Source organism: Neltuma alba, unplaced genomic scaffold (genome assembly GCF_004799145.2).
Source record: "Neltuma alba isolate B1F8T4 unplaced genomic scaffold, ASM479914v2 tig00012014_pilon, whole genome shotgun sequence".
NCBI lineage: Eukaryota > Viridiplantae > Streptophyta > Magnoliopsida > Fabales > Fabaceae > Neltuma > Neltuma alba.
The window spans coordinates 422,091-448,929 of NW_021636585.1; the positions used below are offsets into that span (position 1 = coordinate 422,091).

Genomic DNA, 26,839 nt, shown 5'->3' on the forward strand with positions numbered 1-26,839 from the left:
GTAGATCAGGAAAAGGAACAAGCATCAATTTTGCGTCAACGCCCAAAAAAAGGAAGTCAGCCTAACAACGAAACGGTGCCCCATCACGGAAGGGAACATGCAACGAAAACACCAATCGTTTACGCGTAGGTATGGACTTTAGGGCCATTAAGCATCAGCCCTTTTGGAAATAATTAATTACAATGACATCTCTCTGGCAGTGGATTACTCAATCTATTCCTATTTATAAGCTTCAAATGATTTAAAGAGGGGTAGTCCATTTTATAAGTTCTAATTTGAGTTTATTCTAATATTTAATGCGTTTTTTTTAATTTTATCTTTAATTATTTAGTCTCTTTTATCATACTCTGTTATTACATTACACTATATAGTCCTTTTTATTTTTTTATTTATTATAAAGAAATATTTAAAAACAAAAGTATATTTCTAACCTATTTATTGTTTTAACTATTTTTTTTTATATTACGCAAATTAGTTATTTGAAGTTTATAATAATTATATAAAAAAAAACTTTGCTGGAAATAGTTTAAAAGGTTTATTGTGCTTGGTTTGAACTTTGAGCTTTTTATTCTGCTTTTGGTTTGTTAAGACAAAGCGATGCATGTGAGTTTCTTCGCAGTATTCGTTTAAATTTATAGCAAACTACCTGGGATATACAGTAAAACCTATTTTTTTCATTATCAACATTTCAAGTTAATACATGTATATATTCTAAAGCTAACATTTGAAATAAATTCAAATAATTCAACTAATAAGTTCAAATAAACATAATTACTCATTGGCTATGAATTTTAAATTTTTTAAACTTTAAACAATACTTAAATTTATGAGTTAAGAAAGTTAATTGATTTTTAGGTTTTTCTTAATTTGAAATCTAAAATAGACCCGTGTAATCATCTTCGCAGGGTCATTGGAAAAGCTGCCCAGCTCAACCTCAGCTGATCGAACTTCAGGGTTACTTGGAAACACACCCGAACAAGCTTTGCACGCTACTATGTTCATATTAATATTTAATAGACTGTTCAATTATTGACTAACAAGAGCAGTGCGTTACATGGGGAAGCTGCATCTAATAAATGCATTGATGATAACAATGCTAATTACTCGTTCTCCAAGAATAGCAGGGAAGGTTGGAGCTGGTCTCGTCAGAATTTTTCAGATTTCAAGAGTAATGAAAGTCAACATGGGAAGGTGTGGTCCCCGGCAGAAAAAATAAGGGAAGATTCTTTTATTTCTCTTAATAAGGCACGTGGCTTTAGTGTTAATATGGATTGGGCCTTTAGCCCATCACAGGGTATTAGAGACTCATATGGGGTGGAATTGAGAAATATCCATATTCAGGAGTTGAACGACAAAATGGGCCTAACCCAAACACTGCCCTCTAGTGTGGATGAATTAAAATACAGAGTTGAATATCCTGATGATGAAGGAGACTATTCGCAGACGCAGACCTCTAATGCCTTAACGTCAGCAGAAATTAAAAGGGAGGTAGGGAATCTTGTTAGGAGAGTGAATGACTTCAATCTGAAGCGAAGTGCAGAAATCACTTGGGACTCTCCCACAACTAAGAGGAGGAAAGGCCATGTAAGTGATTTTCTTGCAAAATCAGGTGATCATGAAGGTGAAGAAAGAGGAGGGCGTCAAAAGGAAGGTGTGGAAGAATGTGGGCCTAAAGGAGAAGATCAAGTATGGCTGGATGATATTGAAAATAACACCAAGAGACTTGCGCTGCCCCCTCCCTTGGTTGACCAAAGTGCGCTTGGATTCGAGATGGGTAGTCACTCCGTTTCGAAGACAGCAGTTTATAGAAGAAAAACAGAAACAAAGCGGGCTCTATTTGAAGGTGACCTCACAATCTACAGGAAATACAGAGAAGAGAAATGGGAATTTGACCATGAAGGTAACATTATTATTAATCGAGAGAGGAATCAGATCACTGGAGGCTCTGAAAGGGGTGGTGGCTGGCCTTCTCCAGTCACCAATAATCAATGATTTTTGCTTGGAACTGTCAAGGTCTTGGAACTACCTTGACGGTTCGGAATCTAAAGTTCCAATGTCGTAAGTACAAACCAAAGCTTGTTTTTCTATCAGAAACAAAAATGAGAAGAGAGAAGATTGAGAAGGTACGAAGAAAATGTGGCTTTGATTGTGGAATCTATTTTGATCCTGTTGGAAGATCAGGCGGTCTGGCTTTGTGGTGGAATAGTGATACTCATGTTGAAATCGGGGTGGTAAGTCGTTATATAATTCACCTTGATTCTCTAGTTATCTATAATGTTAATTATGGTGCTGTTACTCTGGTTTATGGCCCTCAAGCAATCAATCAAAAACTACATTGGTGGAGGTCTATAGAACTTTTGAATCCTGGTGAAGATGTTCCTTGGATGATTTGTGGTGACTTTAATGAATTACTGTATCAATCTGATAAGGAGGGAGGCAGAGATTGCTCCTTGTATGACCTTGACAGATTCAGATGCTTTATGACAAATTGTAACATGTTTGAGGTTGAAGCAAAAGGATGCAATTTCACTTGGATGAATAACAGAGAATTGGGGGCGTTCATTAGAGAAAGGCTTGATAGAGCAATAGCTAATATTAGTTGGGGAGAGACCTTTCACAAAGGTCATTATGCAGTACTGGAGCCAATAGGATCTGATCATAGCCCAATTCTGATTTGTTATGATGTGTATGAAGGAAAAAGTCCCCATCTTTTCAGATTTGATAGGTGCTGGTTCAGTCATCCCCAATTTATGCAAATTATAAAAGAGAATTGGAAGCTAAATCCTGAGGAGGGACATGTTAAAGACTTTGTTCAGAATCTTCTTTCCCTGAGAGAGATGCTAAAATGCTGGAACAAGAAGGAATTTGGAAACACACAGAAGCTGATTCAGAAATTAATGCAAAAGATCCAAATTCTGTTGAGTGGCCCTTGGTCTGCGGAAATAGCAAGTGAAATCGCTATGCTGAAATCAAAAGTGGCAGACTTATGGAATCAAGAGGAGATTTACTGGGAGCAGAAGTCAAGAATTGATTGGCTCAAATGTGGTGACAATAATACTAAGTTCTTTCACATGTCTACAATCCAGAGGCGATGTCGTAATAGGATAACTTGCTTAAAAACAGGGTCTAGTGAATGGATTGAAAACGAGGAAGAAATTGGGAACTATTTTGCTGAGTTCTACAATGAGCTTTTCTCTCACTCTGGGTCTAGGAATTTTGATGAAGCACTTTGCTGCTTAGAAGCAGTTATAATAGAAGAAGAGAACAAAATCTTAATGGCTGAGATCTCAGAAACAGAGGTTAAAAAGGCTGTTTTCGAACTGGGGGGTTCTAAGGCCCCAGGACCGGATGGATTCACTGGAGTCTTCTATCAAAGATGCTGGGATATTGTGGGAAACCAGGTTTGCTCTCTCATCAGAAAGTTTTTCAATTTTGGTTTCATGCTCCATGATTTAAATAACACTGATTTAGTCTTGATCCCAAAAGTAGAATGCCCTGAAACTGTAAATGATTACAGACCCATAAGCTTATGTAACTTCTCTTACAAGGTTTTTTCAAAAGTCATCTCAAATAGACTAAAGCCTCTCATGGACAAGCTCATTGCTCAAAACCAAAGAGCTTTTGTTCCGGGAAGATTTATTCAGGATAATATCATTATTGTGCATGAAACATTCCATCATATGAAATCAAAAAAGACTGGCACTTGTGAAGTGGCTCTGAAATTAGATATGAATAAAGCATATGATAGGATTGAGTGGGATTTTCTACAAGCCCTCTTATTGAAACTTGGTTTCTCTAGAGCATGGGTGGATAGAATCATGTGGTATATCAACTCTGTAAATTTCTCTATCATGCATGCTGGAAAAAGAATTTCTCAAGTCCTCCCTCAAAGGGGTTTAAGACAGGGAGATCCCTTATCTCCCTACCTCTTCATTATTGTTTCAAATGTACTCTCTAAACTTATTGAACAAAAAGAACGACTTGGTGTTATTCAGGGAGTAAGAGTCTCCAGGCGAGGTCCTAGGGTGACACATAGTCTGTTTGCTGATGACTCAGTCTTCTTTATTCAAGCTGATGTTGACATGTGCAGAGAACTGAAACACATTTTTGATATTTACTGCTGTGCTTCTGGCCAACTTATAAATGTCAATAAATCTTGTTTATACTTCACTGCTAATACTCCTACTTTGCTAAAGGAAGAGATTGGTCACATTTTTCAGATTCCTTTGGTTGACATTCCGGGAAACTATTTGGGACTGCCAATTGTTTGGGGAAAATCAAAAACCCAGGCGCTTAATTTTGTCACTGATAAAGTGAAGAAGAGAATTATGGGTTGGCAGAAAAAATTTCTATCGGAGGCAGGAAGAGAGGTACTCATTAAATCAGTTGCAAATTCCATTCCTGTTTATCCTATGTCTTGTTTTTTATTCCCAAAAAGGGTCTTTAATAAGCTAGACCAAATCATATCTGCCTTTTGGTGGAATTCTTTTGAGCATCAACAAAAAGTCCACTGGACTGCTAAAAATAAAATGAAATTGGATAAGCTAGATGGAGGCCTGGGTTTCAAAGACTTTGAAGCCTTTAATCTTGCGCTTCTGGCTAAATTGGGATGGCGAATTTTGAATAATCCTAACCAATTGTGGGTTCAAATTTTGAAGGCTAAATACTTTCCTGATGGAGATTTCATGAATGCGAAAAAGGAAAACGCGCATCCTGGTTGTGGTCTAGCATTATTGAAGGCCGAAAGGTGCTGAATGGTAATGTGTGCAAGAGTATAGGAAATGGACGTGGGACCCGTATCTGGGGTGATCATTGGCTGGCTGATATTCCGGGTAAGAAACTTCTCTCTGTTTGCCCTTTGGAACATATGAGAAACCTTACAGTGGCTGAATTATTGTCTCCTACTGGTTGGAATCTTTCTCTCATTGAAAATTACATTTCTGATTTTGAAAAAAGAGCCATCCTAAATACTGTTATAAGCTCTTCTAATAGAGATGATAAATGGTTGTGGACCGCGGGGAAAAGGTGCAATTATGTGGTAAAGGAAGGTTACAAGATCGCAAAAGTGAATGGCTCCCATCTTATGCGTAATGTACAGGGTCCTTCTAACAATCCTTTAAAGAATTTATGGAAAGAATTATGGAAGTTGAAGGTACCCAGCAAAATTAAATATTTTCTTTGGAGGGTAATGCAAAATGCTATTCCAACCTTTGAAAATTTATGCAAAAAGAAAGCCAGTGTGTCGGATTTATGCCTTATTTGTAAGGAGAAAAGTGAGTCGTTGAAGCACTTATTTTTTGAATGTGATTGGGTGAAATTAACCTGGTTTGGAAGCCTCTTTACTTTTAATCTTGATGCTTATACTCCAGTGGACTTTGCTGACTGGTTTAATCATTGCCTCTGCTATCTGCAACTGTCTCATTGGCAAAAGGCTGTCCTGGCCTCTACTCTCTGGTCAATATGGAAGAGCAGAAACAAGTTCTTATATCAGAATGTCGCCATTGATCCTGTCTTTACCTTTAAACAAGCAGAGGAGTTGATTCAGGAATACTGGACTGCTAAAGGCTGGAATAATGCTACGGATGCTATTAATGAGGGGGCTGAAAAGAAGAGTGAAGACAAAGCAAACTGGAGTTTGCCACATGATAATGCTCTCAAAATTAATGTGGACTGTGCACTAACACCAGATGAAGCTATTGCTGCTATAGCTTTTGTTGTCCGTGACTCTAATGGATGGGTGTTAGATGGAGCTTCTAGAATAATTGCTGCTGATTCAAGTTTGATGGCTGAAGGTTCTGCACTACAGTTGGCAATGAATTATGCATATGAGAATGACCTTGATGAGGTGATATTCGAATCAGATAACCAAAATCTGATTAATTGCTTGAACAACAATGCCCCTAGTCCAGGTTGGAGGAACTATGTTATCCTTGAGAATCTACAATTCTCAAGGAACCGTCTAAGGAGCCACTCGTGTAGTTGGATCCCGAGAGAGGCAAATTCTGTTGCTGACTGGGTAGCTAGAGCCTCTTTGGCTGGGTCTTGCCCGACTGATTGGGTAATGAGACCGCCACCTCTTTTGCGTAAACTTATAGAATCTGATTTATGCAAAGCCAAAACTAATGTAGGGTGATATTTATCTTGCTTTATGGTGTTCTCACATGACTTTGTACTGTTGATTTATTATGGAATGAATTATTGTTGGCAAAAAAAAAAAAAAACAAGAGCAGTGCGTTCCTCTTTCTTTCCTTCCCCCCCGGGGATACAACGGAAAGAACAGCACTACGCTCTTTGTTGACTGTTATTTGGCCAACAATTAAGGGTATGTTTGGATTGGCGTTGGGCAAAACTGACTTCTAGCTCAACTGACTTTTGTAACTGAAGTTAGAGTAAAAGTCAGTTAGAGTATGTTTGGATAGGTGCTTTTGAAAAGTCAGTTGAAAAAGCTGAAAGTTGTTTGGATGATGAATGAAAAAGTTAGTTTAGGTGTAAAATGACTAAAAGGGTATGGATTTTATTGAATAGTAGTTTTTAAAATTTTATGTTTTTAATTTGATAATAGTTTTAAAAAAAGTATAAAATTATTATGATAAAACATAAATAGTTTATTTGTGAAATTATGAAATAAAAATATTTATTACGGAGAAAAAAATTAAAAACACATCATAGATAATTAATGAAGTATACATAATGGACAAACATGAATATAAATTAAAATTCATTTGGTCTCTAATTAAAGTAAATGAAATCACATAACTAATTAGATAGTAAGCTTTGCACAATTTGGTCCCTAATTGAGTCACGAACACGATTCATTTGTGCGGCAGATGTTAAACTTGACGAGGATGCCTCACCAGCTGCATGATTATTGTCTTCATCTATTACACTTCCATGTTCAGCTTCTACAAAGTGATCATCAGTTGGAGAATTTTGCCTGATAAAATTATGGACAGCCATTGTTGCACAAACTATGCAGACCTGTGTTTGAAACTTGAATCTGGGCATATTTTTTAAGATTACAAACCTTTTCTTCCACACCCCAAAAGTTCTTTCAATAGCGGATCTCAAACTTGAATGATAATAATTGAAGGCCTCATTCTGATTTGTAAATCCTGGGTGACGATTAAAGTCTGGGAGATGATAGCGTTCACGTCTGTACGGGCCAAGGTATCCCATTTGTGATGGATAACCAGCATCAACCAAATAATATTTTCCTAAAAAATCATGACTCAAGTATGTTAAGGTGAAAATAATACAAGTGAAGCTGAATTTAAAAATAATTAATTTGGAAATTAAAGAAATATACCTTCAGGTGGATGAGGGAAATTCATGGATGGAGTTGAGATAGCAGAATGAAAGACACGAGCATCATGTGCACTACCTTCCCAGCCCGCCAACACGAATGTGAAGCACATATTCCAATCACATACGGCCATGACATTTTGACTAGGAAATCCCTTCCTATTGATATATTTGTCTTGCCTAGCTTGACTAACCGTACAATGTATGTGGGTACCATCAATTGCTCCGATTGCATCCCTAAAAAATGGAAAGTATCGTGGATCATTTGCTATTTTTGGGTGACAATAGGAAAATGTAGGATCAGTTGGCCTGATATTTTCTCGAGATAAATTGAGGCAAGCAGCCAACACTCTATGAAAATGCCGACTGACAGTTTCTCCTGAACGCTGAAACCTTTCCTGAATCATCCTATTACACTGACCATGCGCAATTGTATTCAAGAACATGGCAACAGATTCATGGACACCTATGTACTTAGTATTTTGTAACCCATGTTCAACCAATTTAGAACATAACTGATGAAATGTCTCTATGTCCATTCGAAACATATCCTTAGACCGTCCTTCATGCCCGTCTAAAAGTTCTTGAACCCACAAATAACCAGTCTGTTCACTAGTTCTACATGGCTGTTTGCACAGAAAAGGTGTCACATACTGACCCATTAACACACTTAGCTCTGATAATTGTGTTGTCTGTTCATGTAAAGCGGGAACTAATTGAGACAATTCATCTCCCCAATCATCCTCCCAACCCTCGCCCCAACCCTCCGTTGAATCAGACATAATAAATGTGTGTTACCTGTGAATAGATAAATACTAAAGGTAAGTAAAAATTTTCACAAAAAAGAAAAGAAAAGAAAAGATAATACACAAATTATCATTAAACTTTAACATAATAATTAAACATAGTCATGAAACATACAATATTAAACTTAGTCATTAAACATAGTCACGAAACACATAACATTAAACCTAGTCATTAAATACATCGTCATAACACATAATACATAATACAACATTAAGGTAGAAAAACAGAAGTCATAACAAGTCCCCTGGCACAACTCAAGGATTCTTAGGTGCAGCATACGGCGGTGGATTTTCAGCATTGTGCTTCAACCAAGCCACTAATACCTTCCGATTTTCTCTCAGACCAGCATATATGTCCCTGAAAGTCTTGTTTGCCAGCAGATTACAACACATGACACAAAGATGAGTGTCATTGACAATTTCCTCCATACTCAACAAATCAGCAGTCAGCTCAGTAGTGTTATCACTATTGGAGATTTTGTTTATTGCCGCTGCTGTACTAATGGAAGCCTTCTCAATCGAGCTTACTGCATCTGCTATTCTTTTTGTCGCTGGCATTTTTTGCTTCTTGTATTTATCCAACCCTCCACCTCTCTTCCTCTTTCCTTGGCTCCCTGAACCACTAGGTATATTGGGTGCAGTGTTTGATGTGTTTGCAGTTAAATTTATACCGTCCAAATCATCCGAAACTCCTGCACGGCGTCCAGTGTCAACACCTATCAGCCCGTCTTCACTATCCCCTGAACCTTCTTCCCAATCCATTGTGGGTCGGTAATCATTTGGCTGATCAGCCCTCTGTGGCTCAGGCTGGGTCGAAGAAGGTGACCACATATCCTGTCCTGATGCCATAGTGCCCTTGAATATAGTTTCCAATTCAGTCCGGAACTTTAACCCATGCTGCCTAAACTTTTCGTATGCTGGATTTTCCTGCAAAGCCAAAAGTAAACAAAAGTTAAATTATTTTCAAAAGTCATTAACTGCTTAAAAATTAACAGAAGCTAGTTCATACCCGCTTCTTTCTCTCCCACCACTCATCAGATGCCACCACTGTGTTCCTTTCAGGGTCCCACCCTATACCGGTCTCCTTACCAATTAGCTGCTCAAATGCCTTCCACTCTTTTCTTAAGTTATCCAACCTATTTTTCAGTTGTCTTTTCTCATATCCTCTCCCTGTCTTTTCATTGAATGTTTTGTGAATGATGTCCCAGCCTTGCTTTGTAAACGAGGATCCTTGACGATGTTTGCTATAAATTGTGTCCACGCATATTTTGAGAAAAACACCAGTAGTGCTTACATCCCAATGCGCTTTGCCTCTATCGTTACTCATTGTTCTTGATGAAATTAAAAATGTATCAAATCCACAATAAGTTTAGAATCAAGCAGTAACACACAGGAATAAACCCACAATTAACAGTGCCTAAACTTTCTGTTTAGAAGCAATCAATCAATACATTTTTAAAGTAATAATGTTTATATATCTTATCCACTTTATTCACCATAGGGCAACCTAACCACATCCCTCTTCACCAAGATCACAAAATTCTAAATGAAACCCCTAAATAATAAGTCTCACATATTCTTAAGAATGATATTTTGAAAATAACAGAATTTACAACATGCTAAAACAAATTAGAAAAAAAAAACTATTTTATATTCTGAAAAAGGAAACCAAATTCGATGTTAAACCCCGGTCACAAATATGACATTCAAGATTGAATTATATTCCTACAATGGCTCCTAACAGCACAAACAACACAGGCAAACGTAGAGAAGCAGTAGCACCGAGTCATTGTACGTGAAGCAAATTCATCACAGATGGCAAATTCATCACATTCAAGGTTAATCAAAAATGGGCAAATTCATCAGATACTACAAGAGAATTAAAACCACAAACCAATGTCAGAGGAGCAGACAAGTTCGACGCAGACGCAGGGTGAAGCTAAACGGACAGAAGCAGTAGCAATCGAAAGGCACAAAACTTCCCTCTGCTTTCACAGTGTATCTAAACGAAAAGGAGAACAACAATCAGAACTCAAACATAATTGGAGCTGCGAATTGGAGCTGAATTGGAACAACAATTAGTCCAGCTCAAATATATATATGTATATATGCATCAGACACGGTGACCTTACTTGCGAATTGGAGCTGCGAGTTGAAGACCTTCAACCAGCCCCAAGCAGAAGAGAGTGACGGAGGGAGAAGTGCCGACTTCAATGGACACGGTAAATCGAGTGGAGCAGAACAGAGTTGAAGACTTGCGTCCGAGTTGAGGCAGCCACGGTAAATCGACTAGCAGAAATCAAATGGAGCAGAGATGGCTGGATCTACGGGAAGCACGGTGAAGCTCAACAGATCCGGTGAAACTAAAAAACTGAGGATGAAATGAAGATCTGGGAGAAGACCACACCGATCTGCAGCAAATCGACTCCGGCGAATCTCTGGCACATCCAACAGCAAACGAAATTGCGAGCTCGGTCGAACAACCGGAGGACCACCTGAAATGGAAGAAGAACACGGGAGAGCGTGAGAGAGAAGAGCAGGGGAGAACGCTCGGCCGTGTGGGAGAAAATGGAGAGACTGAAGGAGGGAGAATCACCGGTGACAGTCACGGACGGAGAAGCGCCGGCGAGAGGGACGGAGGGAGAGCAGCCGGTCACGGTGAAGATGAAAGCCTGGGGGTGAGCTCTACGGACGGAGGGAGTGACCTGAAATGGAAATGAAGGTGGGTTCGGCCGTTCGGGGGAGGGGAAATGGAGTGAGGGTTAATACTGGTAGGTCATATTTTTCAGATGCAATTAATGCTCCATAACGGTATATCTCAGTTTCAAACTCTCCAAAAGTAACTCCCAGCTGCGTTGGAAACGTTTACCATTTGGTTCAGAAGCTGGTTGCGTTAATTGTCCCAGCCAAACAATCATTTTGGCTCAATTCAGATGCAAACCTCCGTTTCACAATTTCCTAGGGCCGTTTAGCGTTTCAGACGGTAATCCAAACGAAGCCTAAGAAATTGATATATGACAAATAAATTTATATATTTCAACTTCAAGTTGTATAAAAAAAGAGGAAAGTTACTTGCATCGTCTTCCGACTATTTTAAACTTTAAGCTTGCGTAGGTTTTAATGAAAATCTGATAAATAAATTTCGTACCTAAACAAATTAAAGAAATATTTATATCAAATTTCAATAAGAAATTTATATAAATGGAACAAAAACTTATAGAAAATCTATGTAATTTAACCTAGATAAAAACATGTGGAGCGGGTTCATCATTAATACTTATTGTGCGTATTTTGTTCATATCAATCGTTTAAATTAAAATTATATGGTCTCAGTCATATTTTATGTTTTAATGTTCATTTTAAAATTATTTTGTTTAAAAAATAATATAAAATCATATATATTTTAATTTTCAACATGAAAAATAATAATGACTTTAATCAGAAAATTAAATTAAGTTGTTCAAGATGAATCGAACATGAGTAATCTGACGGAGCAATAAACACCATACTCCTCCTTACTAATGAGCACCGACGGCAGAGACAGTGGAAGCACACTACCTAAGATGATAGAAGATGCGTGGCCGTTTCCATATACCCATAAAGAAAGTCAACGAATAAGATAACGGAAGAGGCGTGGAAATTTTCAGATTCTCATAATGAAGGTTAGTACTCTCTCCGTTCCTTATTATAAGAGACGAATAACCGAATTACGTTGATAAAAAAAAGTTAAAATTAGTTAAGAACAATCAATATGTAAAAAGCATAATTTTCTTTCCAAAAATGCCTTCATTAATAAGGAGAGAGAGCATGAGAGAAAACAATTAAATTATTAAAAGAAAGAGAAGTGGGAGGGAGAGAGAGTGTGAGTTGGAGACAATAAATATGGGTAAAATAGGAAATCAACACCAAAAAGTAGAGATAACTTTTAAGTGTCTCTTATATATAGAAACATATCATAAGCATCAAATGTCTCTTATAATAAGAAATGGAGGGAGTAATAAATAAGACGATGGAAAATAAACGGAAATTATCACAAGTTTATAAAGGGGGTTCATGAATAAGACAATGGAAGATGCATCGAAATTTCCAATTATTTATCTCGATCCATATCTTTATTATGACCTTCAAAAATTCGTGGATAAGGAACAATTAGATAAGATTAGTGAAAAACAATAAATAGATTAGAAAAATATTTTTGTTTCTAAATATATCCATATGATACATGAAAAAAAGACGAAAAAGAATGTGTGGAGAAATACGATAAGAAAAAATATGACAAAAGAGATTGAATAAATAATTAAGGGTAAAATAAAAAAAATACATTAAATCATAAAACAAACTCAAATTAAACTAATAAGAAGGGACCTATATACATTGACCTCTTCATTCTCTACGGTTCTTTACTCTTCCAACAAAGGTCAGTGCTTGAGCTGAGACAACGCCTCATCAGATCGCTTCTTGGTATGTAAGTACCACAATTATCCCACCCTCATCCATATTTTCTGATTTATGAACTTCAATTCAAATTCCTCTTTCCTTCAATATTCATGAATTCTCTTATTCATTGCTCTCCGGCAGCTATCTAGCTAGCAGCTTGGCACTCAACTTTTGCAGAGTGGTTTCCGAATTTGAAGCTGTTGAATCTGAGTTATAGTTGGAGAAAGTCACGGTGAGTTATACAACTTGTGCTTTATTAATTAATTGTTTGATTTGTCGTGAGCTAGCCAACGCTCATCTGATTTTGAAATAAAAAAAAAAGGGAAGCAAGTAATTAATGATTCCTGCTTTAATTTCCCCCTTCATCTTTTTCTGGTTTGGAACTATTGAATTTGATGTCAAGTTACGTTGCTTAATTCTTTTATCTGAGGTTTCAAAGGGATCTGGATTACCTTTTTTTTTTTTTAACCAACAAAGGGTCTGGAATTGACATTGATTGCTTTAATTTTGAATTTTATTCTGCTTTTGAGTTCTGTGATATATAATCAATTGCCGAGAAGCGTCGTTATGTTGGAAATATAAGAGTTAAATAAGAGGTTTATTTACTTGTCTAACTCCAAAAGTACTTTTGAAAACATTTTTTTTTTGTAAATTAGATATACAAAACATTTTAAGACTAAAACTTTAATTTTTCTATCATTTGTTATCGTAAAAACTTATATTAAACATGATGGCCAAAAAAAAAAACTTACAATGTTATAAATCATCATGTCGAACAAACTGATTTCTTATTTGGTTAAAAAACCGATTTTTTTTAGAGTTTTAGATAAAGACAAATAAGGAGGCTGTCCGATGAATTGATTGATTATGTTCAAATTACTTTTTTTGGGATGACATTTTTTTCCTGTCATTATGCGGGAAATATTTTCTCTCTGGAGTTTCTATGGAGGGAAGCCATGAGCAAATGGATTCTAACGATATCAAAGCACATGCAGTCACCAAAATGGAGCCATCTACAAAACAAGCTCTGGATCCATCTGCTGAACTGGAGGAAATAGAAACGACGGAAACCTTTGATTTTACCAAAGGAGAAAAAGTGGTGCCACTTGTGAACCCATTCAGTCTTCCCAAATTAAAACTGCCAAATCCTCGCAGGATAGAAACAAATCGACATTACTCTTCCAAAGCCAAAGCACTTGAGCAGTTTGGTATTCCACTAAGTGGACCGATGTCTAGATTGCTGCTAAAAGTGAGCCGGATAAGAGATTTTATCAGGCTACTGTTGAATTATCCCATGAGAACAGTGCACCATAGCAAACTTAAGGCTTGGATTCAAGAAGCTTCAAGTAGGAGACATTCTCTGGATGATTTGGATCGCCTTGTCAGTCAGAAGCCTCTTGAATGCTTCCAAGGCCTTTTACCAATGCACATATTAAAGAGCGTGGAAAGTGGTTGGAGTCCCAACTATGCTTATTCCAACGGGACACCAGAAGACATTCTCAATTTATCTGCGAATCTTGCTGTGGATCAATTGGTTCAAACTTTATTGTCTAAGGATGATCATGTACGAAACATTCACCATGTCCAGTTCTCTGCGAGAGATGCAGCTGAAAAAAGACTAGTTAAGGAAAAAATAGAATCAGCCTTGAAAGACAAGGAAATTATGCTTCGCCTTCATGAAACCTTCTCCAGAATCTTACTCATTGACACCTCAGATTACCAAGGTCCTACTGCGGAGATCCATGTTCAACAGCAGATAGCTCAACAACTTCATCTTCCACTGATAGAAGGCAATGACGATTTGCTTAAAGCAAGTATTGAGAAAGAGATGTCAAGAAAAAAATACTTGGTGCTTTTGGTGGATGGAGAAGCCAAAAAGCCTCTTGATCCTAGGAAAGCGGGTTTTCCTGAAGAACTTGCAGGAGTTGTGGTGTGCATTACCACTGAATCTTCGAAGCAGGCCAATAGTGACTTAACAGTGGCAATGGATCTGAATATCAACACAACGGATCACTTATTGCCATGGGAAGTTTTCTGTGCAAACATCGGAATTCCGATTTTACCATCATCTCATGCGAGAATGGCTGTGCGTATAGTTAAAGAATGTGGTGCTCATCTTCTTGCCTGTGTCATTGTGGCAAGATCACTAAGGAATGCAAAATGTGTTTCACAATGGAAACATGCTCTGGTCAAATTGAGTTCGCTTCATCATTGCTATGACATTGGTATGTTTCGAGGCCAAAGCAGCGTCTTACATAAAGCATTCATAAACTTCATCTGGCTTGATTTAAGTGAGACACAAAAATGTTGTCTTACATCATGTTTATTCGTTTCTAAATTTTGGAAGCCAGAAAATGAGTTGATAAATTATTGGATTTCTTCTCAATTAGTGGGTGCTGGAGAAGCAAAGCATAATCTGACAGAGCTTGTGGAGCGTTTTGCCTTATTGCAATCAGAGGACAAGAAGCCAAGGCACATTCAAATTCCACGAGACTTATATGATATCTTGCAATTATTAAACACTCAGAATCCTCGGTTCTTGAAAAAATCTGAGTTAGGGTTGGTTGAACCACCAAAGAGTGAGCTATGGCATACTGCTATATATATTGACTTGGCAGACAATAAGCTATCTGAGCTACCTTTTTCCCCGAATTGTCATGAACTCAAAGTGTTGAAGCTGCACAACAATGCTGATTTGACAAAAATTCCCCCTCATTTCTTCTTTAAAATGCCTCAGCTTTGCGTCTTGGATTTGTCCTACACTAGCATTAGAGAATTACCGAACTCCTTTTTTGAGTTGGAGCAACTTAGGGAACTCCATATGAAATCTTGTGAATGCTTCATGAAACTATCCTCAGAGGTTAGGAAATTGAAGAATCTAGAGAAGATTGATCTTGACAAGACTCAGATTATACATTTGCCAAAGGAGATCCAGGAACTAACCAATCTCCAAAGTTTGACTCTTTCTTTGTACGAGTATCGTGGCAAGAAAAGTAAAGAATATACGAGCTCAGCAGTTATTCCTTCTGGGGTGATTTCAAAGCTTAAAGGCCTAAAACATTTGAGCATTGATGTAAACCCCGATGATGAGCGATGGGAAGAGAATTTGCAAGTCATTCTACCAGAACTCTGGGCATTAGAATGCTTGCAAACAATTAGTTTGTATATTCCAGCACTAGAACTTTTAAATCTCATGCCTGCACGCATTTTTGAGCTTGATTTTAGATTCATTGTTGGCAGACATATGTCAAGGATCATTTCAGGTGCATTGCCCACAGTTGAAGAAAAATTTAAACAAAGTGAGTGCAGCGTAAAGTTTGTGAAAGGTGTTGATGTCCCTTATGAAATAACAAGTGTTGTTAGACATAGCAAGGCTTTATTTTTAGACAGACACATGACCATCAAGGATCTCTCAAAATTTGGCATGACGAGTATAGAGCAATTACAGGTGTGTATATTGGCTGAATGTAAGGAGATGCAAACAATTGTTGATGGAAGATGCTCGAGCAGTAAAGATATACTTCCCCGTTTGCTAGTGTTGAGGGTATCATACATGAAGAATCTAAGAAGCATTTGTGAAGGAGAAGTTCATTCCAGTCACAGCTTTGGTATGTTGAAGACCTTAGCATTGCACAATTGTTCTAAGTTAACAACTGTTTTCACCTTGGATTTTCTGGGCAACCTTTCACTCTTGAAGATGCTTGTAGTTAAAGATTGTCCAAAAATAGGTGCTTTAATAACTTATGGACCAACCAAACCTGGAGCAGGCACTTTCCTCCCAAAATTAAGAACAATAGCACTTCTCCATCTTCCTGAATTGATCAGCATTTCTAATGGATTACACATGGGTCCAAGTTTAGAAAACATAGGAATTTATAATTGCCCAAAACTTCAGAGGCTTTCAAAAATGGAACTGTCAAGTCAGAATTTGAAAGCCATCAAAGGAGAAGCCAAGTGGTGGAAAGCATTGATGTGGAGTGAAGCAGAATGGGGAACAGTTGGCCGACCATCTGTTTTTGATTGCATCTTTTCTCCAATTAATAAACAGGATGATATTATGAGTCAACTAGAGTTGGATGATGATATTGATGACTGTCCAGGTAAATCTAACTGATATTTGATTTTAATTTAATTTAATTTTTTTATTGCTACTGCGTTGTCATAACCTCATTTACTTCCTCAAATATGCTGAATTATCAATGATCCATATGACAATTGTTTTAATCCATCACTATCTTTGTGAAATGCGATTGCGATAGGGGGGATAGTGTGTGAGCCACTGAAGTCTTCCAGTGGCAAGGTCTCCGAGGATATGAGGTCTATCATAACAGATGAGATAGTGGTTGAGCCTCCACAGTCTTCCGGAAGCAGGGTCTCCAAGTACAAGGGGTATGTCTATGCATAACTATGTGTCATTTACCTTACCTCTTTAGGCTTACAAAAAGTAGTTGTATTTTCTAAAACGATTCTTAAATTATGGAAGGACCAAGGAAGCAAGATGGACGATAATATCTCCGTCTCTTGACGATGGGTTTAGTTGGAGAAAATATGGCGAAAAAGAAATTCTTAATTACAAATTTCCAAGGTACTGCTGTTTTCAATTATCCATGAATCATGACTTACTTCACATCTATGTATGACTCTTTCTAAATGTAAACTAGCTATTTACATGCCTCTTTTTGGTTTATGCTCCCTGTGGTCTATGCGTAGAGAATATTACAGATGCACTCATAGACATGGCCAGGATTGCCGAGCTAGGAAACAAGTGCAGAGAGATGACAATATTCCTGAACTTTACAATATCACCTACCGTGGTCATCACACTTGCAGACAAACCTACAGGGAAACAGAATCATCCATGAACAATCACGTCGACTTAAGGTCTCAATCTGGGGTAGATGATGATGATGATATTTGCCATCATCCAGGTAATTTTACATCTATTTGTAATTTTAACATATCTTGTTATTCATCGTGAATGTCACAACCTCTTTTTGCTTTCCTTTACTAAGTGAAATTTATATCTATGGCATAACGGTTTCCCTTGATTCCTTGGCATCGTTAAAATCTACAGCGTCACCGCCTTCTGGTTTGAGCATATTCGCGAATGAAAAGCATATTGCTAAGCGAACCAGCAGGTATATATGCATGACTCTATTCCACGTATCTTTGTTTATTTATAAGCTTATACAAAAAAAAAATTATGTGTTTTGTAAGCTTAACCCTATTTCAACTATATGTAAAATCACTTACAGGAGACGCGACACTTGCTCAGAAGCCTCCTGGGCGACAAATTCGACTCTAAATGACGGTATAAATCAGAGGGACGAGTCAATCACTTACAGGAGAGGCGACACTTGCTCAGAAGCCCCCTGGGCGACAAATTCGACTCTAAATGACGGTATAAATCAGAGGGACGAGTCAATCACTTACAGGAGAGGCGACACTTGCTCAGAAGCCCCCTGGGCGACAAATTCGACTCTAAATGACGGTATAAATCAGAGGGACGAGTCAACATCCAATTCAGGTCTTGAGTCATTTTCTTCTGTGGGACTTGGGATTGAACCCTCAGCGAGTGTTGACCCAGAACTAATGGAACTGGCTTTTCCTAGTCATCCAGGAATTTATAGTTCCACGTTTGACAAATTTGACGACTTCGATTTCGACAACATCGACTGGTGAGCAGATTGTTCGGACATCCCCTAAGGATCTGTTTGAAATGATATACCCATATTGTCTTCTATATGTATTTTAAAATTCTCATTAGGTCACGCTTGTTATGGTACTTTCTGGAAAAATCAATCTTTTGTAAACGCCAACAATTCATCGTGTTGAGTCAGTCCCATTGCTATGATTCCATGTTAAAACCTGCTGCAAGTCAGCAACTTATAACTGAAGAGGTCTTGGTTCTTCCATTCTCATTGAAATCACCATCTCATTTTGTTAGCTTTTTAACTGCCAAGAAGCCAGAGGAAGATAGAAATATCCATAGCAGATCAGGCAGGGTCCATGGCAGCGACCTCAGTAGTTGAAGGTTCATCTTAGGAATCAGGGGCATATCACAATTCAATTTGTGCATGAGGTCTAGGCTGCTTGTTCAATAACCTCTCGAATACAGATTAAAGTTGTGTTGTCCATTCTTAGGCTTTCTTGTTCGCTGGTTTTCATCATCGTAAAGGTTCCAAGATCCACTACTGTCATAAACAGCATTATGTTATATTATATGCGCCTCCATTTCGATACTTTCTTTTCTTTTCTTTTGTTTTTTTTTTTTGGCCACCTCGATACTTTCTGTTACTGGTACATTGAAAGTTTTAACATTATGTCAATATTGGTTCTAGTTTCTATTTGGTTAATGCAAGCTCCGATAATTTCAAGACAGGTTCAATTTATCCAAAACAAAGGTTAAATCTATTATAAATATATAAATATGTTATACATCAAATATATTTTTTAAATAAAATTCTCATTATTGCGCACAATTTGAAAAATAAGCCGCATTAAGTAGTGTGTACATATATTATTTAAAATTTGTTAACTAGTTTCTATGGTTCATGACAATAAAATTTGTTAAATTCTTTTATAATATGTATAAGGTTTGCATCAAGTAGCGTGTATATATATTATTTAAAAAAAATACTATCTCAATACTTTCACCTAAACATATGGAATTAAGGATGAAAATTTCTGTGTAAAGGGATCCAAATTCACTAATGAATATGATCAAAGTTTTCAAGCTGCCGAAGATATGTAGAAAGTTTAGGAAGAGCATGCTCTTCACATTACGTTTGGTACAAAATATGAAAAATAAGAGATAAAAATTAGGATTGGGGTTGAAAACAAATGTTAAAAGAATACTTAGTATAAGTGATTTCTTATCACATGGGATTAGAGAATATCACCCCCTCATGATATTTCCCAATCCTACATATATGGTTTATCTAATCCCAAGTATCATACAATTACTCATATTAAACATCCTTTTAATATAGTTTTTTACTTTTAATCTCAATCCCTATCTATCATTTTTAATATTTCATACCAAACGGGACCTCAGAGGATTGCCTATTTGGCACTAACCTAAAAACCTGAACTCGGAAGTAATTATTGGCCTTGGTCAAACTTATGTAATGGAGCAAAAACATACGAGTACTTTTTTTTCACATAAACAGATTTATTTTAAAATTTTGTAAATTGATTTCCACAAAGATAAATTATTATTATTTTTTGGCACAAAAAAATAAATTACTATTAAATAGTAAGAGAATAACCTTTGCTGAATTCATTTGTTTAAATGGCCCATGAATTGAACCCCAAAATTTTTTTTGGGTGATACAATTGAACCCAAAATGTTAAAATTGGGAACGGACTATTGCATAATACAATAAAAAGTTCAAAATCAAAGAAAGCAGTCCATGACCCGAGCCCATCTAAGAATCAAATATATCCATCGGTATCTCTCGTCCCCCGTGCCCGAATCAATGACTAATCAACTACTTCTTGGTTTTGATTTACAGGATAGAGAAAAAATATTTTTTAGTTCTATTTATAGAGTACTGAGTAAAATTTTTTATATAGATATACAATTTTATTCTTAACTTATTACTGTGTTGACTTTGTTTACATGAGGTATAATGTATATTAAATAGAGATAAAATTAGAAACTTGTTAAATTTTAAATAAGAGTTAATAAAATTTAATATTTTTCTTAGTACGTGTGAAACATGTTGAAAGCGACTTATAAATAAGATAAGAGAAATACATAGCAACATGTAGATTGATATAACAAAATACTTATATCCACTGACTTATATTCATTTATGTTAAGTTTTTTTTTTATGATGATCATGTATTTTATCTTTAAAATATTATCACAAAAGAACACATTTATCAACTAAGTTTTTGACATTTACCTTTTTGGACCAACATATATTGGCTATTTATCTCAGTAATCACTAATAAAACCCCTCAGTTCAGGCTTCACACGGGATGTCTCAGTTGATTTCACGCATCTGCATTAACTTGTAAGAGCTTCCACCCGAAATCAAAACTAGTGAAAGGCTAAGGAGAGTGAGTCAGGTATGCTTCGAAAGCTTCGAAGACTTTCTTCTCTGTTCTTTTCGCTTTCGCTTATTGCTTCTTTACTCTGTGCTCTCAGTTGGACTTTCTTTACATTGACGTACAATTTGTCTGCATTCTCTGTTTCTTGACCAAGAGTCTCTGCATTTTTCTTAGCGTTATTTTTAATAACCTGAAACATTTTTTTTCCTGCATTCGTCAACCCTACGAATTTGTCGGGTCCTCGCAAACTATTCCAGAGTAACGACTGTTCGTAATGTGATTATTTAGTATGGAGATGAGAAGCTGTAATTTATTTTTATTTTCGGCGTCCTGACTGAAAAACGTATTTTCACCTGTTGAATCTGTCTAGCTATGGATGTTGTGGATCCTTTGATATATTTGCTTGAAAAGCTATGAAAACATAAGTTATAGAAATTTTCCATTTGTTTGTAATTTCAATTCACACAAATTCAATAGCAAGTAAATAAATATGTTTAAATAGAGTAATAAGGATCAATGGATAGATTTGTAATCTAAGTATTAACTCATCAAATTATGGCCATGATAATTGAATTTTAGAAATCTATGCGTTAATCACATACATCGTTAATATGGTTAGACACTATAGGAACATAGGGTTGTCCTTACATAAGTAATCAAGTGCTAAATTTTCAACTTTTCATATCTATTTAGGACATTTGGTCCTAAATTTTCAATTTTCAATTTACGTTCTTGGCTTTCGGTTTTGATCTAGGCATTTGGTGGAAGGTTGGAAATCATAATGGCGAAACGAGAGCTTTCCAGCACGCTCAAGAACTTGAAAATAAAATAGGAATCAAACTGGTCCCTCCCTTTTCCTTTAACGGATTGTTCAAATTAGATTCTAGTGTGTGTAAGATGTTTCTGAGTCTTGGCCTTATTATTGCTTGGTTCAAGATTTCATGTTTGTGATATTTCCAATACTTGTTCTTCCAAGAGTTCATGCAAAGAGCAGCTCTAAGAGAGGAGAAATCCAAGAAAGAGGAGGATGAAGTAAAATCTGATGTCCATATTTTTGGAACTCCCACAATAAGTAGAAAATGGTAATTTTCATTATTTTTTTGGTCCTTCTTGGTACTAGTTTGGATGTCCACCTTGAAATAGACGGTCTGATTGTGCTGACATGTTACCTAAGTTCTGAAATAATTTTCACCCAAAAGTTCTATGTCAGATTGTGACTGGCGTAATGGCTACTAGCTAACTACATTATTGTCAGCTAGGGCTTGTTTTATCACAAATTAGGACTCATCATTGCTCAGTATGGTTCCACATGTCTTAAGTCGACTCTTTTTATCAATAAATATCAATCTTGCTGATAGAATTGTTTGGATTCCATGATCGTCCTCAAATCTACTCTCGGTTATTAGTGTTAAAAAATTCTTTAGTTTGAAATCCTACGAGTTATCATTAGTGACATGCCATCTAATGCCATTTTACCTGTAACTCCTTTTAAAGAGAACAATATAAATCCTTTCTATACCAAGTTTGTTTTTCACAACTTAATTCCATAATTGCCTCTGATATGTTTCTAACATCCGCATATTCTGAATCATTCTTTTTAGCTGTTTCTTGATTTTCAATATTCTCTCTAAATATCTGCAGCATCTTCATAATGGAAATTGGTCCCCATCCAAGAGCAATTAAAGGTCAGATGTCATTTCAAAGTTTTAATCCACGAATTGCTGTGAGTATTAAGATCAAGAATTTAAAGGTTTCCTATGTTTACTTGTTATTCATTTGTTTCATTTTCTTATGGAAAATTCTTGCCTATATAGGGACGCAACGAAGAAGATGCAGGGCTCCATCAGCCAGCAGCTCAAACATCAAGTTCTAGGAATCAAAGCGGAAATATTTCTATTAGGTGGTTACTCGTTTCTCAGTGTCTAGTTTCGTTGGGGTGGTCTGCCTCCCAACCCCATCTCTAAAATAAACAAACAAACCAAAAAAACCAAAGGATTTGATGATTCTCCATCAATAGTTGTAATTTAATCCCAAAATCCAGATAAATATTACATCTCTGGTTTTAAGCCTGGTTAGCTAACACAATATTTTACATTTGGATTCAGAGAAAATGGACTTCCAGTAGATGGTTCAAACCGTGCGAACACTAGCAATGAGATTAGCGGTGACCTCAAAAGGAAACAGTCTGACGCAATGTCTGAAGCACAAAATCCAACTAAATCGCCTAAGAATGATAATGGCGATGATCAATTATTGCCAAGAAATAGTTTGGGGTCTTTCAAAAAACCAAAGGGAGATTAGTTAGACTGGAATGTACTCAGACCACCCAAATGCTAAAAGCAGAATAGGATGAGGATACTGATGGTTAAGTTAGTGTAAACATGCCAGGTTGAGTTCTCCTTCGTTCCCCGATATTGGGCTTTGTATCTCCAATATTAATTCCACTCTGTGATTTTATCAAGTACCTATAATGACTATTTTTTGCGCCATGTAATGAAATGAGTTCAGGACTCATCACTCAGCAGTCATCATATATAGATCAAGGTACTTCTACATTATAGAGCGAGACTATCTTTTTCCTTAATCATTACTTCTTATTCTATCAAATGCAAATCAAAATATACAATCAAATACGTAATTGCAAGGTGGTTTAATTTCCAACTCCCAGTCGAATGCTGACGACTCAAGCGGGGCAACCCCTGTGAAAGAGTCTCTACTTTCGACGACCATTCAGATTCTAATGATTTCGCAGTTAAAAGCAGAGCTTATGACAGTAAATTGTAGCAGAGCAGGCGTAAAGTTAATGAAGATATTGAAGGAATAGAGTATAAGAAATGTGAGTGCCTGACCTCAGTTGTAAATGATTGTTGATGTTAGTACTGACAGCACCATAATCGGATCTGGATCCTGTGCCCCTTCGTGTCAAAATAGAACTCCTTCGATCCCATCAATGGTCCATAAATACGAACCGACGTCATGAAATTAAACCATGATGAGATGCAATCCTCATTTCGTTCGAGTCCTTGAACAAGACGGCCAGACTCATCTACAATCCTCATTCCTCTGTGGGTTTCAATGTGGTTCGCCGATTTCTGCAACTCAATGAACGGTTTGAGTTTCTGAGTCACTGGAATTCTTCCTCTCCGCACCGATTTTTGCATCTTCTCGAATTCTTCCTCTGCCTGAGGTGCTCTCTGTAATTGGGATGGAGCCGTGCTTTGGTAAAAAAAGGGGCTTCGAAGTTTTCAGCATGAAACATCCATGCAAGTTATTATGAACACGGAACTTTTTGCATTTGTTCCGCGGACTTGTAATAGGATTTAATAGTTAATACACGATCCAAGATTATTTGGAGGTTTTTCTTTTTAATGCTTTTAACATATATGGGATGTGATTTGGATCTCACGTCAGTGGGGAGTTGGAGGACAAAAATTAAAGCATATTAGCATAGAACTCACTGATGGCGCGTGGGCTGCAATAACCTGATCGATGGATGCTGACAATTTCATGCTTGCTTAGTTGAAAAGCAACCATAAATAAAACGACCCAAAATAAGAAATTAACCCGCAGACTAAAGCATGTGGCATCCTGAAAATGAGGCTGAGTTCAAACCAAGTTCATCTCCCTGTGAAACGGAAAAGGATTACCCAAAATAACTTCTAGTAAACATTAAAACAGATATCAGGGATGACAGTATTTTGGGAGATTTTACAGCAAACCATCACTTGAAAGTACATCAAAACATACTTCTTAGGCCCTCCATTACACATTATGTATTATGAGCAAAAGGAAACATTCAAATCATCCGCATCACACTAGAACAAACAAGTGTTTTACTTTTGACACCAACATCGATCATTATGAGCATCAGAAGCATAAAGGAAATATTAGGTACAAGCTGGAAACGCATATTGAAATTGCTTGTGAACATTATGATGAGGCCACCCCAAATTGCTTCGAATAGGGTAAATAAATTCTCAGCTTTTCCAAAGATGAAGTGGCATTTGTCATATCATTTTCACCACCATTAAACCATTGTTGTATGAATTGCTTTTCAATTTCAACCATCAGTTCTTCTAAATTGTGAAGCTCTGAAATTCCAGAGTAATCACCGCCTTCATCATATGATATTCTTAAGCACCATAATCTTTCCAAACGTGGCATAGAATTGATTCTAGCGCCTCGAATGTCAAACACCTCGAGATTTTTAAGTGGCTGGATCTCAGATGACTCGATTTCCAAGTCTGAACAATCATTTAGATAGAATGCCTTGAGCTTAGTTAATCCTGACAAAGATGGTAACCTCCTTAATTTAGTACCATATAAGTTTAACACAAGAAGATTGCCCATGCCATCAAAATATTCCGGTGGGATTTGATCCAACTTTAGATTCTTTTGAAGCAATAGTATCTGAAGACTCGCAAAATTTTGGTTTGTTGGTGGACTATTCCATCTACTGCCAATCCTAGAGACCCATGTATGATGCTGTGATGCTGATCTAAAGGCCTGCTCCTCTTCATTATCAACGTAAGATCTACATTCTGAAGTTGAATCTTTGGATGACATATAAATAGCAAATTGCCTATAAAAATCATTCATGGTGACATACCTCATTTTTCCCCCTTCTTCCAAGAATGCGAAGTTAACAAGGCGCCTCAACGTCACATCAATAACTCGACTGCGCAATGCCTTGTAGTCAGTATTTGCATCAACGTCACCAACAAGACCCAGAACTATACAGCACTCCACTAAGTAACGTGTGTATATCTTGCTGTTTGCAGGATATAGTGAAGCATAATGGAAGCATTTTCGGTCACTTTGATTAGGGAGGCTTTTGTAACAAATTTTCAAGTTTTCGTATAACTCTTCTAAACCATCAACTCCAAGTTGAGCCCAAGACGTACATTCATCCAAAACACTCTGCCAATCAGTGGAAGCCTGTCGACATTTAAAAGAACTTGCAATAGGATATATAAGGAGGGGAAGGCAAGAGCAGAACCTATTACATATTCGTCGAGCGTTTGGTATGTCTTGTATGAGATTGTCACCAATAACATTTCGAAACATCTTCCATGCTTCATCAGGGTGTAATGGTTGAAGCGGGACATTCCTGTCAACATATTTTGACTTGAAAGCAAGAGGATTATCAGTGGTTATTACTACCTTACTATTGCCTTTTGAAATATCCAGCTTTTCCCAAATCCCATCAGGTGTGCACCTTATGCCATCTAAAATCAGCAAATATCGTGTGTTCTCCAGCACTTGCTGTATTCTTCCAGAAACTTCAGATTCATCACCTTCTCTATCCACCTTTATTCGATCCGCAATTTTGCACAGAACATGAAGGTCTTCAGTCTGTGGATCAGTCTGCTTATCATCAGTCGGCACTTTGATGAAAATCACCATATCAAAGAACTTGCCAACGCTATCATAGAAGTGGTTATTTAAGTGTCGCATTATTGTTGTTTTCCCAACCCCTTTTTGTCCATGAAGTGCCACGCATTTTACTCTGTCATTTTGTAGCAGCGTCAGAATCTTTTGAAAGGCATTCTCAAGAGGCAGATACCCCCGAATTGGCGGAACACCTTTCTCCTCTATGGCAAGCTCTCGTGGCTTATCAATTAGAATCTCCTGTGTACATTCTCCAAGAATGCTCACAACTTCATTGACTGCCTTTTTCATCTCACTTAGAAGATCACTTTTCCTACTAATATTCCATTTTTTCCCCCTTACTTCTTCATATTCTTTATTCAAGGACGCCACCTGGTTCTCAATATTTGATACACGCTCCTTCCAATTGTTGTAAACTCTAAGCGGAACTTTCTGTATAATATTGCCCGAAATTTCATTGTTTATAACCTTTCTCAGAGCAACTAGCCCTTCCAGTCCAAAATTCAGCACTTGATGTGTGTCATCAAGCGAAATTGAGCCTTGTTTAACTTTGGAGAAGAGAAATGCCACAACAGGTGTGGCAAGACTTACGGCCGCAGGAACAAGTATCCCAGCTATCTCTACCCCAGACATTGAAAACCTTAAAGCCTGCGGGGAACTGTTCAAGAAATGTTATCAGAGAATATTATTAATGCAACAAGGTGGATATAATCATTCATTTTAAAAATCTTTTTAAACCATGTTGTTAAGACATCAATCATGTTTTATAAGCTGGCACTTGAATTTCATCTTGTTCATATTTATCTTATGAATTTGTTTATTTCCTTTTTTTTATTTAAAAA

The 26,839-nt window shown here is 36.9% G+C and overlaps 4 protein-coding genes and 1 long non-coding RNA gene across 5 annotated transcripts; 3 read left to right on the plus strand and 2 right to left on the minus strand.

The window, feature by feature from the left end:
* Window positions 1-8,363: 8,363 nt before the first annotated feature.
* LOC114721163 (uncharacterized) lies at window positions 8,364-8,957 on the minus strand. The gene has a single exon (XM_028906984.1). The coding sequence runs from the start codon at window positions 8,955-8,957 to the stop codon at window positions 8,364-8,366; it is 594 nt and encodes a 197-aa protein (XP_028762817.1).
* A 4,552-nt stretch (window positions 8,958-13,509) lies between these two features.
* LOC114721164 (disease resistance protein At4g27190-like) lies at window positions 13,510-16,659 on the plus strand. The gene has a single exon (XM_028906985.1). The coding sequence runs from the start codon at window positions 13,510-13,512 to the stop codon at window positions 16,657-16,659; it is 3,150 nt and encodes a 1,049-aa protein (XP_028762818.1).
* A 217-nt stretch (window positions 16,660-16,876) lies between these two features.
* LOC114721155 (uncharacterized) lies at window positions 16,877-17,098 on the plus strand. Its single transcript, XR_003738033.1, has 2 exons — window positions 16,877-16,934; window positions 17,029-17,098. It is a non-coding gene; the product is annotated as an uncharacterized LOC114721155 (long non-coding RNA).
* Window positions 17,099-21,387: 4,289 nt separating this feature from the next.
* LOC114721204 (uncharacterized) lies at window positions 21,388-22,907 on the plus strand. Its single transcript, XM_028907023.1, has 5 exons — window positions 21,388-21,427; window positions 21,583-21,688; window positions 22,248-22,329; window positions 22,421-22,506; window positions 22,712-22,907. Exons 1-5 carry the CDS (start codon window positions 21,388-21,390, stop codon window positions 22,905-22,907), a joined length of 510 nt encoding a protein of 169 aa, XP_028762856.1.
* Window positions 22,908-24,536: 1,629 nt separating this feature from the next.
* LOC114721166 (probable disease resistance protein At5g43740) lies at window positions 24,537-26,630 on the minus strand. The gene has a single exon (XM_028906986.1). It carries the CDS (start codon window positions 26,628-26,630, stop codon window positions 24,537-24,539), a length of 2,094 nt encoding a protein of 697 aa, XP_028762819.1.
* Window positions 26,631-26,839: the final 209 nt, after the last annotated feature.